The following is a 14,619-nucleotide window of genomic DNA, read 5'->3' as shown; positions in this document are numbered from 1 at the left end:
GCTGAGAAAAGTCCTAAAATGCCCAAACATGAGCGTTACAGTGAGAGCTTCAACAGAAGTTTTTCTTCTAATTATCATCTCAAATGTCTTTCCCTTTCTGGCCTTTATACTGAACACATCTGAAAAAGACAACGCATAAGAATTCCATTCTTCAGCTGTTTCTAACTTAAATCTTCCATTCAGGAAAATAGTAAGAGTGCAAGAATAAAACCTCAGCACTATAGGCTTCTAAAAGTTCTAAGTAATAGACATATGAATTATATTTAACAACATCACTTCACACTTTGGGTTGAAACTCATTCTTTGAAAATGTGTTTCACTTTCAATGTCTGTGCTGTATAAAACAACAAGCGTCTCACAGAGTCATTGAATTTTTTTGTTAAGAGTTGCGAATCATGGCTATAATGTTGCTTAGCAACAAAATCATCTTCCAGACTGGCTGATAAAACGTAAGAGGTATTGGTTGTTATCCTTGGTGTTCAGGAATGGATCTGGAATATTGGTCTTTTCTTTTTTGAATAGTTAATTTTCTAGTATCTTCTGAACTTAGCTGTAGTAAAACCAGTCAGTGATTAAGAAACCACTGTGATAGGCATTGTATTGGAAGAAAAACAAACCTAATCAAAACCCCAGGATCTGTCCCTAAAAAACCCACAATCACCTCACTATCAGCTGCAGCCCAAGCAGGTAACAAAGGTGCAGTGGTGATACAGCAGCGGGAAGGCAGAGGGGTCTGGCAGGGCCAGTGGCACCTGCTCTGGCTCTGTGAAGGACCTTTAACCACCTCTGTTCCCAGCAACTGTGGTTTTGCCTGTGAACAACTTGGCAGGTCCTCGCTTGGGCAGCAGAGCAGAGAAGTCCTGGGCCCCTCTGCCTGGGACAGGTGATTCCTGCTGGCTTCCCCTTGCCAGCACAGCTGCCAGCCCTAGATAGAAAGCAGAGGAGCTGAAACCTGGGCTCACCACTTACCTGCTCTGTATAAGGTGAAGAGCCCAGTTATACCCGATTAGGTGTTGGGAACGTTCAGCAGAACCGATGAAGTTTACTTCCTGGTCAAGAGTGATGGGTCGGGCTCATGTGGCAAGAATTACTCCTCCTAATAGTAACTAGTCCTGAGACTCCTTGGAACCAAATTCTCTGAAATGTAATTTCAGCTAGAGCTTCTTTGATGACAGTAGATATTTCAGAGTTAGTGCCTTCTGCATTTTGCCTGCAGTTCCATCTAAATGGTGAGGCTTTCAAGGGGGTATTAAGCAAATCTCTCTCCTTGGTACCTTAGTTGAAGGTATCTCTTAATAGTCTCTACTGAACTAGAGGGTACTACTTGCCATAGCAGGAAGAATGAGGGGACGAGGAAACAAGTCATGTTTTAATGGACATATGTGAACTTTTCCCTTCACAGAATTCGCCTAAACTCTTCTGCCCAAAGGACAGAGTCCTGGACATTGAAGCTATATACAGTGTTATAGATGATGCGAAGCAGTTTGTATACATAGCGGTCATGGACTACCTGCCGATCGTCATTGACACCAACGCTAAGCGGTGAGTGTCCGTGTCCGACACGAGCGTGTTACCATAATGGCAATAAGGGCTGCTGGACAAAATGAACCCACAGGAGAGTAGTTACTACTGTGGACCAATTTCTTGGGGCCCAATTCTGCTCTTATTGAAATCAGTGAGAGTTCTGCCATTGACTTAAATGGGAGCAGAATTGGGACCTAAGAAGACATTTCCAGTTCTGGGTCCTAAGCTTTGGATCTGCCTATGGAAGGAGATCAGAAATTGTCTGGTCTGACCATCTGCAAGTGACTGGGACCCAGCAATACAAGAACCTGCTTAAGCATGAATCCTGTTTCTTATGTTATCGTATTCCCTATCTTGATACCACAGCTACTGGCATCTTATGAGTATCATAGAGTTACTCAACATGAGTGTGTGTGTGTGTGTGTGTGTGTTAAGGAAAAAGTAGCATGATGCAAGTTCTCATATGTAATGTGGATGATGTCATTATTTTACTGAAGTACACATATACAAGAAAATTCCGAATTCAGCACAGATTACGTTTGAATTATATCACAGTTTGTTTAACTGGGAGATGCTAAAACCAAACAAAACCCCAGCAATTTTTAAAGACACTGTTTGTATTGACCATTAAAAACACTCATGACCCAAAACTGGAGCCACAGAATAGTAAAACCATCTCCATACCACTCTTGTGAATTGGATATCTAGTAAAGCTCACCATTCCGTCCTGGCACTTTGTCTGAACACAGTTAATCCAAACAAAATTTATGGTTATGTCCTTTTTTCACAATTTTGCATAATTAAAGCTGTTTTGTTCAAATTTTTTAAAAAAACAAACTATCATTTGACTGCTAAGCATACGCTGTTTCAAGTCTACATGAGGGTTGTTCCAGTGAACTCGTTACATAGAGCCTCTGTCATACTGAAAGAATCATGGGTGGTGCTCAGTTTTACAACATACACCCCTCACATTTCTCCTTTATGCTGGAAAGGAATTAGCTGTGCAGCACTGGTACAGTACTGCAGTTGATGTTATCTCCCATACTCCTCCTCACTTTGTTCTCATGCCTAAATCTTTTGATTAGGGAGATCCAGGGAAGCCATCAGTGTGAATTCTTTGACGTTTTTCCTACAGGATGGCTTTGTGTCTGAGGCGCTACCACCGCTTTCTCAGCCTGTCAGTTCCCACTTCTTTCTGGCAAGTTTATTCTGGCACTGTAGAGCTCTCAGACTTCATTAGGTCAAATGCCCTGACACTCCTGGAATAAGGAAAACATTTATTTTCTTTGGCTAATTCTACCAGGCCTTGCTCGTTCCTACCAAAGGTCAGGGACACAAAGCTACCTAGAGCTTGTGAGACTAGCACCACGGAAGCCATCATCTCATTCACAAAAATTTCTGCAATCCTCTTCATCCCATGCAAAATTTCTGCAATCCTCTTCAGGAAAAAAATGTCCCATCTACTGCTGCTGCTGCTGAAGGACACTTACACCCTGTGCAGCAGCAGCTCTCCTTTTACCAGGCAAGAAATTAGAGAAGGCATTCCAGTCCTCAGGCTGTCTGGTCCCACCTAGTACAGAGGGAAAAAAGGATGGCATTCCGGGAGTATTCCTGCCTTCTGTTCCCTTACTTGTGTAACCTACAGACAACCCTTCCTGTCCCTCGGGCTGGGCTGAGTAAGCAGCACCCTCTAGCTGTAGCTCCTTCTGCTGACTCTCTGGCACCGCAAGAGCTCCACTGCTCTTGCCACTCGCTGTGAACACCACACTGACTCTCCCAGCTACAGGCTGCCCAGGTACCTGTCTTTATTTTGTGCGAGTGTTTGGCAGCAGTCTGTCCACCTACGTAGCTGGGAGGTGAGCTCAACCATCCACAACCTCACTGTTCCCACAGTGGCCGTTTTGGTGCAGGGCAGAATGACGCAAAAAAAGGATGCTGGCAGATCTGTTTAGGGAAAATACCCTTAAATAAGAACTGTGTTCCTTCAATGGTTAGAAGATGAAAATCACATGTGTTCAGTTTTTGTTATGATGTCTAGACTTGGCTGTAAAAAAGTCTAGATTATTTTTTTTAAGTTCTCTAAATATAATGTATCCTTTCTCCACAGGTACTGGCCATATTTAGATGGGAAGATAAGAGAAGCGTTAGTTTTGCGAAGTATTAAAGTACGACTTCTCATAAGTTTCTCAAGAGACACAGATCCTCTTACTTTTAACTTTGTTTCATCTCTGAAAGCTATTTGCACTGAAGTTCCAAGCTGTAGTTTGAAAGTTGTAAGTATACTTCATATTGCTTTGAAATCTAAGATATTTCCCACTCCCCCCTCCAAAAAATCAACTTCACAACTAGTGTGGACAGATTTCTGATAGTATCGAAGCCTTTAAATTCCATTAAATCACACAGGAAATGTAATATAATGAACTGAATTTATTCCTAGTAGTAATAAGGCATAGAAATTAAGACAAAAGAATAGTATGCCGCCAATAGGCAGACTGTGTGGTGGACAGCCCATGTGAAACATTGCACCTGGTCTTTCACAGCAAAGCTGAGAGAGTGAACTTCTGTCGTACGCCTTGTTGATACTGGCTGATAAGAGTGAATGTGACAGCACAAAAACGTGCTTTAGTCTGGATTCATGTAACCTCACTGATCAGCTGTGTGAGCAGCTACTTTTCCTTTAGTCATGTACAAAGTACAAGAGAAAATAATGAAGACCTGACACTACGGTCAGCACTGCGAAGACCAGAACAAGCATCACGTGACAGCGTTAGAGCTGCAATGTGGGGAAGTGAGAAATGCCACATATACGTTACATCTGTATTAGAGAACACACCGTGTGGGTAGGGGTCACTTTCAGTCCCATGCAGTTCGGTTTTATGGAATTGAGGCTCACTGGTAATGACCCATCTTTGATCAATTCATCTTAGATGAGATTTTTTTTCTTCTTTTTTTCAGTCTACAGTCTTAGATAGTCTGCTGAGTTAGTTTGACTTCTTAAATTGATAAGCCACTATCTCATTTTAGATTTTTTAAATCAACTGTAAAAAAAAAGTTACTACTTGTGTTACACACTAGGTGGTATTTATGCATATCTAGAAATAGGGATTTTTGTTATAAAGTACACTTATTACAAGTTTTTTAGGTACGAAGCAGCATAAACTGTGTTTTTGAGTCAAAAATCCCATACATGGCTGACATGGCTTTAGGCACTTCAGTTTCAAGTATTTTCTAGCTTGTTCTGTATTTATCATCCAAATCCTACTTATGTATTCAAAATTATGTTTGAAGTGGCGTCTAATAATCTACATCAGGTTTGGACCCAATGATCTCTTGAGGTCCCTTCCAACCCCTACGAGTATGTGAAATATTTATATCCATTTTCACCTATTTACAGCAGGTAAAATCTTCAGTACAGAATTAATCTTGTCAAGGACTAAATGCTAAAAGGAAAAACAGTATTTCTAGTCATCTATTCTAGCTAGCTAGTCTAGCTAGAATATCTGCAGTTAGCAAATATACCTTCCAGTAAAAAAAAATTAGACCACCCTGTTGTAAACAGCTGTAAAGGTACGATCTCCCCTGGTTACCTCTGTGCCACACATCACTCGTTCCACACACGGGGTAAGTCACTGCCTAAAATAAGCCTTGGTTAGGAGTACCAGCCCAAGGCTCATAGTTTGCTGCCATCTATTAGATTTTGGCTGAAGCTGTGCCACAGGCTCCATCACTAAGCACTCCTTTACTTCACAAAACATGTCAGATGAGCATTGTTGCCTTTTTTAAACGGCATTTCCACTGTAATCTGCTCTAGCCAAGATCAAAGTGAAACAAAAGTACGTGTATGTGCTGGGGAAAAGGAATAGCTAACAAGGTAAAAACTAAACTTAAACCTTTTAGATTATTGGAAAAATCTGTTTTTTCTTTTTGGTTCTGCTTTGGGTATGAGAAAATACAAAGTCAAACCAACCTCTGTACAGGAAATACTGTCATGCAGACACAGACTGTAGGTGTTTATACACAAGAACACTGACATTTGAAGAGCAACTTAAGTTAGAAGTTCTGATTGAAATTATACTTAAAACTGCTAAGCTGTCCCACCACCTCAGTACTGTTCTGCTAGAAATGGCACCCCTCCATCTCTATTCTCTTGGGGATAATTATCTGAGTCCTACACAAGGAGTATTCTGTTATCCTTTCCTTTAGCTTTTGATCCCTGTGATACACCATGTTGTGATTGTGTTCTTTTTGTTCTGCCCTCTTGGAGAAAGCTGTGCAGGTGTAATTCCTCTGCTAGATGGGAATCTCCTCCCAATTTCCTCTGTTCTTTGTCCAGTCTAATGGAAGTGTTGGTATTGCAACATCCTGATTAAAGACAGCTGCCAACCACTCTGCAGGCCATTTTTCAGTCTGCTGCCACTGGGGTCAGGAAGCAGGGGCTGCAAGACATGATTTCCTAGCTGCAAGTGCTGAATTGCAGCAGGATGCTCTGTCTAGAAGCAGGTTTTTTTTCTTTTGCCACAAAGCTTTGACAGTACTGGGCAATTAACATCATCAATGCAGTCAGAAAACGATTAGTCCCTAATTATGCATTCCTCAGCATCTCACTCGGAGTCCAGTTCACATAAGCACTAATAATTCTTGGGTTAAACTGAAACTGCTTTGTGAGTGCAAACGCAATACAAGTACTCTGAAAAAATGATCCATGGGAGAACTTACAAGGAAAAAGCTTTGTTTGAGGACTAAATAAATGCTGTAAGCAAGAGACAAATGTTGAGCGGTAAACTGCACACCAAGCAGCTGCTTACCTGGAGATCAGTCCTCTGCATTGAACCACATGTGGTAGAGAAATTTCTTTGAGATTCCAGCTTTTAAACTCAAGGTGAAAAGCTCACTCTTCTGCCTCTTGGGGCCTTAATTCCAGTAGTCCTTAAGTTTTGTGTGCTTGACCCTATCAATCGTATCACGTGCAAGAATGCTCCATCTACCTCAGGAAGGAGCAGCATAAAGGGACCGGCTTCACTGGCTGCAGCGCTGAACAGTGAAAGGTGCATGTTTTTTGAAGGGCCCCTCATAAGTATCAACCAGAACAAAGAGTCTTTAGACAACTGGAGACCAGGGTGGTGTGGCATGAAGCACACAGATGTATCTACAGCACAAGCTGATCTTGAGCTTCCATGTGAGCCTATTGTTCCCAAGTTGTGGAGATGTACTCCTGCTAAGGTGAAATAACGGGAAAACCAAACCTTTCACCAGTTCTCAGAAAGTCAGAAATGCCCTAGGAGTAAACAGAGTGTTATGAATTAACTATGAAGCCTTTGCCTGTAAGCACTAATTTAATTTTAAAGATCTAAACTCCTAAAAAAAGGATGGAAAAGATGAAACAGCAGTAGGTGGCGGTGCATTGCTAACACAGTGCTTCTGAGAACGTTAGGCTGGGCTACTTACTTAATCCCAGTGCAGGTTCACTTGTTCACCTGAGCCTCAGATGAATATTCCGTTTGTGAGGGCTTGTGAAGTACCTACTTTCTGTGGTGGGGGTGTGGTTGCATTCCTCAGGCATGACACTGTCTAAGAACTAAGCCCTAATAACCTTCCATTACAGCTGCTAAGATGGTGTGTTCTAATTGTTTTAGAACTGTAATGCTCTAATTCTTAGTGATGTTAAAAAACTGCAGTTAAAGGTACGATTTTTCCATGCAGCTTAGTTAGAAGTGAATATACAACAGAAATCTCATTTAAAGGATACAACAGTTTTACACGGAATAATCTTTTTACATAGAATAATCTCTTTTTTTTAATGCCCTTGACAAAGCAATCACTCAAAACAACCTAGGTTGTTGTGCTTGCTTTCAAATTTAATATAAAAACCCTATCTTTGGCATGCTGCCAGTATTTGAATTCATCCCAGTCTTTAAGCTGTGGAAGACAGCAATGCCGTGTACAGGTAAGTAAGCACACAATGGCATATGAAATTCAGAGACTATTTAGGGAAACAACTTTGTGATACTTATCAATCATAGAACTGTGCCACAGTACCAGCCAGTATTTGAGCTGAAAAAACACAAATGCTTTGAGTTTTATTTCTAATGCACTAAAAACTTTGAAGAAAACTTTATTCATTGAGGGGAAGTGGAGCTATTTTGCTTTGGGCTGTTTTGCCTTTTGTCTGCAACTGATCCATTTTAATTAGGTTTGGTAATATTAGGTTTGGAGAAACCTGTTCAAAACTTAGAATAGTCTTCTCCAAGGAGAAATAAACCATAAGGATCAAGACTGGCAATTATGAAGGCAGATTTTCTGACTTAACTATTTGCATGCAGTTCTGAAGCAACCAGTGATATACAACCCACAGCTGGCATTCCTGCCAGTAAGTAACCAACACATCTTGCACTAGTCAAGAAGTTTACTGCAAAGCAGTTTAAAGCCTACCCACCCTGGGTAAAGAATGCCTTATAAAATGAACTGCCTGTGTGCTATGCCTACACCCTTATTTGATTTAATCAAACTGATGATGTAGGCTACCACAGAGATCACCACATTTCACTAAAGAATACAGTTGGGTTTTCAAAGTAGTAAGATTATTCTGAAAGACATCTCCATAACCTAAAAGGATTTGTTCAAGGTTTCTATCAAAAAAAGCACTGGCTCAATAGATGGATTTTGCATTACGGAATACAGACCCCCAAAGAATGATCAAGGAGCTTTGGGGTGGGGGTTTCTTTTAATACTATTTTTCAATGCCTTAAATGGGTGCGATATATATAGCCAGTTACTTACATCAGCAATATATGGTAAATTAGGTTTCTTCAGAGAAGCTGCACCACCATGGGAATCCTCATTTCCCAGTCATGCAGTAGATCTTTAAGTTCTCCTTCGACATGGTATTCTCTCCTTCTGGGTTTGGAACCTGTGTCTAGGTATCAGTTTCCCTGACAAAATAAACAATACTTAGATTTGTACTGGAAATGTCACTTTTGTCTGGCACTGATGAAGCATATAGCTAAAAAAAAAAAAATTTAAAAATCTAACTCAGACTTCACCCTTTAAAGGTAAAATAGATGCATCTTCCTCTTGGTGGTGGTAAATCTGATCTCCCCACATCAGATTTAATCCTGAGAATCTTCTGCAATCAGCAAGTTTCCTGTTGAAAACTATGCAATGTGTAATACAAAAGTATTAATTCAGCTTGTTGGTGTGCCTGCCAATGCAGGTCCTGAAGCAGATTTCAGGCTGTCCCACCATCCCTTGGAAAGAGGAAACGAACTAAAGAGGAGTTCCCAGCTCTTACCCTGCAGAACACAGATGGGGGGTTTTGTTCATTTCACAGCCTTTATGACCTGGTGCTGCACTGCTTTCAATATGCAGGAGCCATATAACTCGTATGGTTCAGAATGCCAAGGCACAGTGAGCATCACAAACTATGAGAATTTAGAAAGAAATACAGTGTGCAGTGTTTTATTTAAATTAATGCTTGGCTATAAAAATTCAAGCTGTTCCGTAGCACTAACTCGTTTTCAATAAAGAGAACAGACCATATTTTTTTCTGTCCATTATAAAACAGTACTCATTAACCTCCACTCCATTCTGTTTTATGGCAGAAATTCTTTGACCTTGAAGAAGAGAGTGCATGCTTTCTTAAAGAACAGAAGAACACTTCCCTTCCCAAATTAAATCGTAACAAATACATGGTGACTGATGGAGCTGCATACATTGGTAAGTAACCACATTTCAAGAAGTTCGTAGCCAAAAGCCTGAAGTAACCCCATTTGTAAATGAGGAATCTACAGCTGATATCCTTGTTATGTTAAAATAATGTTCTTTGGAAACCTGGATGAAAGTGTGCTTTAAGCCTCTTCCCATTTAAAAACTACTCCCCACCCCCCACCCCATGAATCAGTTCCACCAAAGCAACATTCTGCTTTCACTATTTAAAACAGACTGTTAACACAAATACAGTATGCTTTATGAAGCAGGAATAAATTGGATTATTAACATATTTTCTCTCTGCAATCCAATGAAGATGGACTGCTCTCCCATGTTGTTACTTAAGCTGTGGGTCATCTTGGTAAATACGGTACAAATGCCTTTCATCATCTTCTGAAGTCATGGCATTTCAGACACCCTCCTTTTATCCACAATAGCTACATATCTGATTGGTATTTTAAGTCAAAGGTGTATTTAAATTAAGTTGCTGTATGGCACTTAGTCATAGTCAGTTCGTGCTCATTGAGTGCATGTTAAAAACTACCTTTTAAAAAAATCATCTGACTGCTTAAGCTGTGCGTGAGTTGCAGGATCAGAAAGCTGCTCCTGAATCCAAAAGTGACTCCATAAAATCTCACGAATTAAGAGAATGCAGGTTTTCTCTAATATGCTGCAACTTGATGCTTCAGTTGCTTTCTTCCTCACCCTGACTTACTGGAGAGGGCTTAAAGCCAGTGACAGCAGAGGCCATGACCCAGAAGCATGCTCATGCACACTGGGAGAGTCCCAAGCAGCAGAGGTACAGCCAAGAGCTACTCTGAAAAGCTCACCTTGCTGTGCTCTAACACATGCATGCACACACATCCCCTCTTTTCCAACTATCCACATCTTATTTTTCACTTCAAACAGTGCAACTCATTCCCCTCAAATATTTTTTACACCATTTTAAATTCTGTCCAATAGCCAGATCAAATTTCAGTACCTTGAAACGTGTCTTCAAGTTTCTTAGCTGAGTTGGGCATTTTTCTTTCCCATAGTCCTCAACTCCTTAGATACATATAAATAAAGGAACGAAATAACCAAAGCTTCAAGAAAGTAATATAAATGCATGTTGATTACCTGGTATGTCTTTTACTTGAAAGCATATGAAGAGGTTTCCCTTATGAATAGGCTTTCATTTACCATCCCTGAGAACTGTAGAAATATCTCCTGCTGAAGTAGCTGAAATGGTCAGAAAGAAAAGGTATAAATTTCTCAGATATCTTCATGTTTTATGCCTGTTCAGATATTGTTTAAAAAGATGACCTCTAATAACAGGGGGGTTTATCCAAAATACTGTGTGCATTATAAATGTAGAATTTAAACAGCTATAGGCTTAGTGAAACAAAAAGAAATAACTGAAACACTGGGATTACCTGTTGCCTTGTGATCATCAGGATCTGAAATGCTCATTCATTCCCTTAGACGTCAACAAAGGTGGTAGTAACTGGCTTGAAACAGTAAAACCTGGTTTTCTTTCCCGAAATAGTATCTATCAATGGATAACCTGTAAAAGGTCTATTGGCTTGGCTCAGCATTATGGAGTAACCACTATCCATCCCATCTACTTTAAACAGTTCATATGGCAAAAAAATATTTTCATTCTTGGCATTGAAAAGGCCCCTGAGACAAGTAAATGGAGTAATAATGCAATGTATGCAAAAGGAAGAGCAAGTTAGTTTTGAATAAATAAAAGAACCTGTTTTCACTTCAGAAGGATTAGAACTTCCCTAAATTACCTGCTCTTGTGCACTGGTAGGTAATGGAGTTTTTTCTTTCCTGCTTGTATAGAAAACGCACACCCGTCTCTGCCCAGGTAGGCACTGGGGAAATGACACTGTGTGGTGCTGGATTGCCTTTGGGAGACATTGCCTGGGGGGTTTAACGTCAGATACTCATTGTATGTTCCTGCCTTTACTCGTAGGTAATTTTGATTGGGTAGGAAATGCATTCACGCAGAATGCTGGAGCTGGCCTTGTTATCAACCAAGCAGACGCGGGGAACAGCACAAGCATCATTAAGCAACTCAAGGCTGTTTTTGAAAGGGACTGGTCCTCGCATTACGCCAAAAGTTTACAACCAACAAAGATCCCAAACTGCTTTAATCACAAACTTAACAAAGCAACATCAAATAAGACTGCCACGAGCAATGTGAATTAGAAAGACTATTTTACTGTTTAGTATGGCAATGAAGAATTACACTGGGGTGTGACCCTCTTTCATATTTACAGACAAAAGACTTAAAAAAAAGAAAAAAGCAAAAAAAAAAGTTTGGTGGGGGGTGTTTTTAGGAAAAAGCACACTTATGTACAAACTGTCTAAACTATATTCTCTATATTGAACTATTTAAGACTTTCAAATTTGTTACTTCTGACACTGAATGTCATTTCTGCTTCCATGTTAATTTTAACGATCTGCCTTTGAATTTAACAGCATGTGTCAATTCTTCTGTTTCACTTTTAGAACTTTCCCTAATTGCCATCCTGGCTAGAACAACCTTGAGGCCAAACCAAGATTCAAGCTATGAAATGGCATTCTAAGATCGGTTATTACTGACATACAAGTAGATGGTAGGTTTACTGTATTAAAAAACATAAAGGAATAAGCAAACTTTTACCCATATACCTTTTAAATAAATACACAGTCATGCAAATTCTTCCTAGTTTTGGGCGTTTAGTTTTAATATCACTCTTCCATGCCTTCTAACTAGCCTTAAAATGCATTAGAGTTACATGATTGGTAACTCATTCATCTCTTAAAAGTATGAGAAGGTTTTGAAAGACTGGGGTTGGCCTCATCCAATTCATCATAATCCTTAAAGCCTCTCAGATAAATGGATTTTTAATCAAAGTAATGTGGATTCCTTTCGACATAATAGTTCTTTCCAATTATATACTGTTCATCTAACAATTAAAATCTCTGTATTAATAGCAAAGACCTAGGACCTTTTTCTTTTTTGGTTTTTTTGTAGTCTCAAGAAAATTTCTTCCCTAAGTTAGATATTTATTGACTGTGAGTCAGCAGTTGTGTAACGACTCGTTTTCAAACCAATGCATATATAAGAAATCCAGTACTGCTTTTTAGGAAGAGCATGCAAATCAAGAGTTATGCAAATCATGCCATAATTTCTGTTAAATGACCATATAGGCATTTTGTTTGATTTTACATCTGGAAGGTTTTTCCCCAAACTTTTACTTAAAAAATAATAATTGTGAAATTAAAACGTCATCCACATAGGTGAATACGTCAGCACAAACAGGAATGTGATGCCTTCATTGAGGCCACAGTTTCAGCTGGTGTCAATAGTGTGCCTATCCAAACACAATTCAGTTGCACCAAGAAATAACTGTTCTGTAAGAGAGTGAATTTGCTCTCTGAGGAATAGACATAAATGTCTGACAACAAAGTTTTTTTCCAGTCAGAGCTCTAATAGCTTAGTTTTGTAATAAAAATGTTTCCTTACTATCTCTGCTTCTGTTGGAAGAAATGCAGCCATGAAAGTAAAGTGCATCCTGCATTTTGTTAAACACAGAGCTTTTTGCAAAATGCAGGCTTTTCTCATCTGGCTCTATGCTACTGAAGGCACACTTCAAAAGCGGTGGGCAAGAAGAGAAAGAAAAGCAACCATGTCCCAATGTGCTATCTGAATCTTATGAACAAGTTAAACACCCACCTTAACTTCCAAACCATGGGTTCCATTTACAAGATTAAAAAAAAAAAAAAGTTGAAATTTTTATGTTAAATAAGCACAGCTTAGGAAATTCTTACAAGGTAAAATATGCACAACTTCAAATTGCCAGCCAGAGACAGAGACACACCACAAAGCTAGTTACGACTGCGAAAGGCACACTTTTGAGAAAGAACACTCTTTCCTTTTGCAATTGCCAAAATTTACATCATCTTACTGAAAGTTGTCAGCTTTTACAGAGAAGATTCCACACAGCTCTAATGCTCAGCATTTTTTAATATTCAGACAAACATGTGCCATTTATTACCCTCCTCCTCCCACATACACTGAAAAACATATATTGTGACATTCATGTAAGAAACAAGTATATCTCAAAAGAAAGAGTTTCCTGAGTTGCTATGCAGGAAAGATCTTTGTGAAGAGAAATTTCTGTATTTTCTTCCTTCTGTATATAACTTTAGAATATGTATAGCAAGTCTGGGAGAAAGATCCCCAGTACTTAATTTACTTGTTGGGGTTTTTTTGTTTTGTTTAAGAAATAAATATTAGTCCAGATTGATTTCTGGTGAAAATTTCAGCTGACATATACCAATAATGTATTTAGTATTAGCAGTCAAAGCTAAGAAAAAACCCAAAAGAAACAAAGGAAAAACTTACCACATTTTTAAAAGCTGGTTAAGGTATTTGTAAAGTCCCCATGGAGGGGTGATCCTAAAGGTTGAGATAAAAAATACCGAGTCCTTACACACAACATACAAAAAAACCCCTAAGGAAACAAAAAAACCCCACTGTCCAGAGTTGTTAATTGTAGCACCTGGTGGCAATAATATACAGGAATTAATCAATGTCACTGTTTTCCCTCTTCTCTTATGGATACTAGAAATGTGTTAATTTTTTAAAATGATATCTTGTATAAGGAATGAAGGATCTGAGTGGAACTGAAATCTGTCAGAGGATAAAGCTAAGCTGTCTGTTTACAAAGCAGGATTTGGTGATGAAATCAGACTGTTGAGTTACCGCTGACCTTCTGTCTAGTATACCAAATGAATGCCTCAGATGCAGTGGTTTCACTGCACAGATCCTAGGGAAATACAATCGTGAACTATTCTACAGTTCTATGAATATTAACCAGATGTGTTCTTTTATAAGTACATTCTTTTGGGCTTGACTAACAAATTCTGGTGCTTCAATGAACCCCCAAAAGAGCTGATAGGTAAATGTACATTTTAAATATGGCAGTATGTTCTGTTTTATATATGGAAGAGTTTTGGGTTTTTCTGAACAACTTTTAATGCAGCCAGTCAGCCATCCTACAAATGGACTGGCAGGCTCGAGTTTCATTTGGTATCAAATATGAATTGATATTTTATTACCTGTTTAGAATGGCAGCAGCTCCAAAGTAGTACAGAAGGCTTTGGTCTGTTACAGTAGCCAAAACAAAGTGCATCCTTGGACTTCAGCAGGTAGGAAATTAAAACTATCAGATTCTTTTTTTGAAGCTGTTTAAGAGGAATACAGCCAAGTAATCATTTTGGGTTAGCACTGTTCCTGTTTAACTAGACTTGCCACAGCAGCCTCGACTCTGGCTTCAGATCCTTCTACCAACACAAATAAATCTGGAGTAAATCCATCAGTGATTTCATGTTGGTTTAGCAGGGATGAGA

The 14,619-nt window shown here is 39.3% G+C and overlaps 1 protein-coding gene across 2 annotated transcripts in view; it reads left to right on the top strand.

Moving 5' to 3' along the window:
* PLD5 (phospholipase D family member 5) overlaps nucleotides 1-11,427 on the top strand; it is a gene marked incomplete at both ends in the record, with an annotated part of 192,144 nt that extends 180,717 nt beyond the window's left edge. For both annotated transcript variants that reach the window (XM_084262198.1, XM_084262199.1), the window contains 4 exons: nucleotides 1,403-1,542; nucleotides 3,632-3,797; nucleotides 9,123-9,237; nucleotides 11,192-11,427. In XM_084262198.1, coding sequence (XP_084118324.1) covers nucleotides 1,403-1,542; nucleotides 3,632-3,797; nucleotides 9,123-9,237; nucleotides 11,192-11,427 — 657 coding nt within the window. The remainder of the gene's footprint in view (nucleotides 1-1,402; nucleotides 1,543-3,631; nucleotides 3,798-9,122; nucleotides 9,238-11,191) is intronic.
* Nucleotides 11,428-14,619: the final 3,192 nt, after the last annotated feature.

Source organism: Gallinula chloropus (genome assembly GCF_964237585.1).
Source record: "Gallinula chloropus genome assembly, chromosome: 3".
Classification (NCBI taxonomy): Eukaryota; Metazoa; Chordata; class Aves; order Gruiformes; family Rallidae; genus Gallinula; species Gallinula chloropus.
The sequence above is the reverse complement of the archived record's forward strand: the minus strand, read 5'-3'. Positions and strand labels throughout refer to the sequence as shown.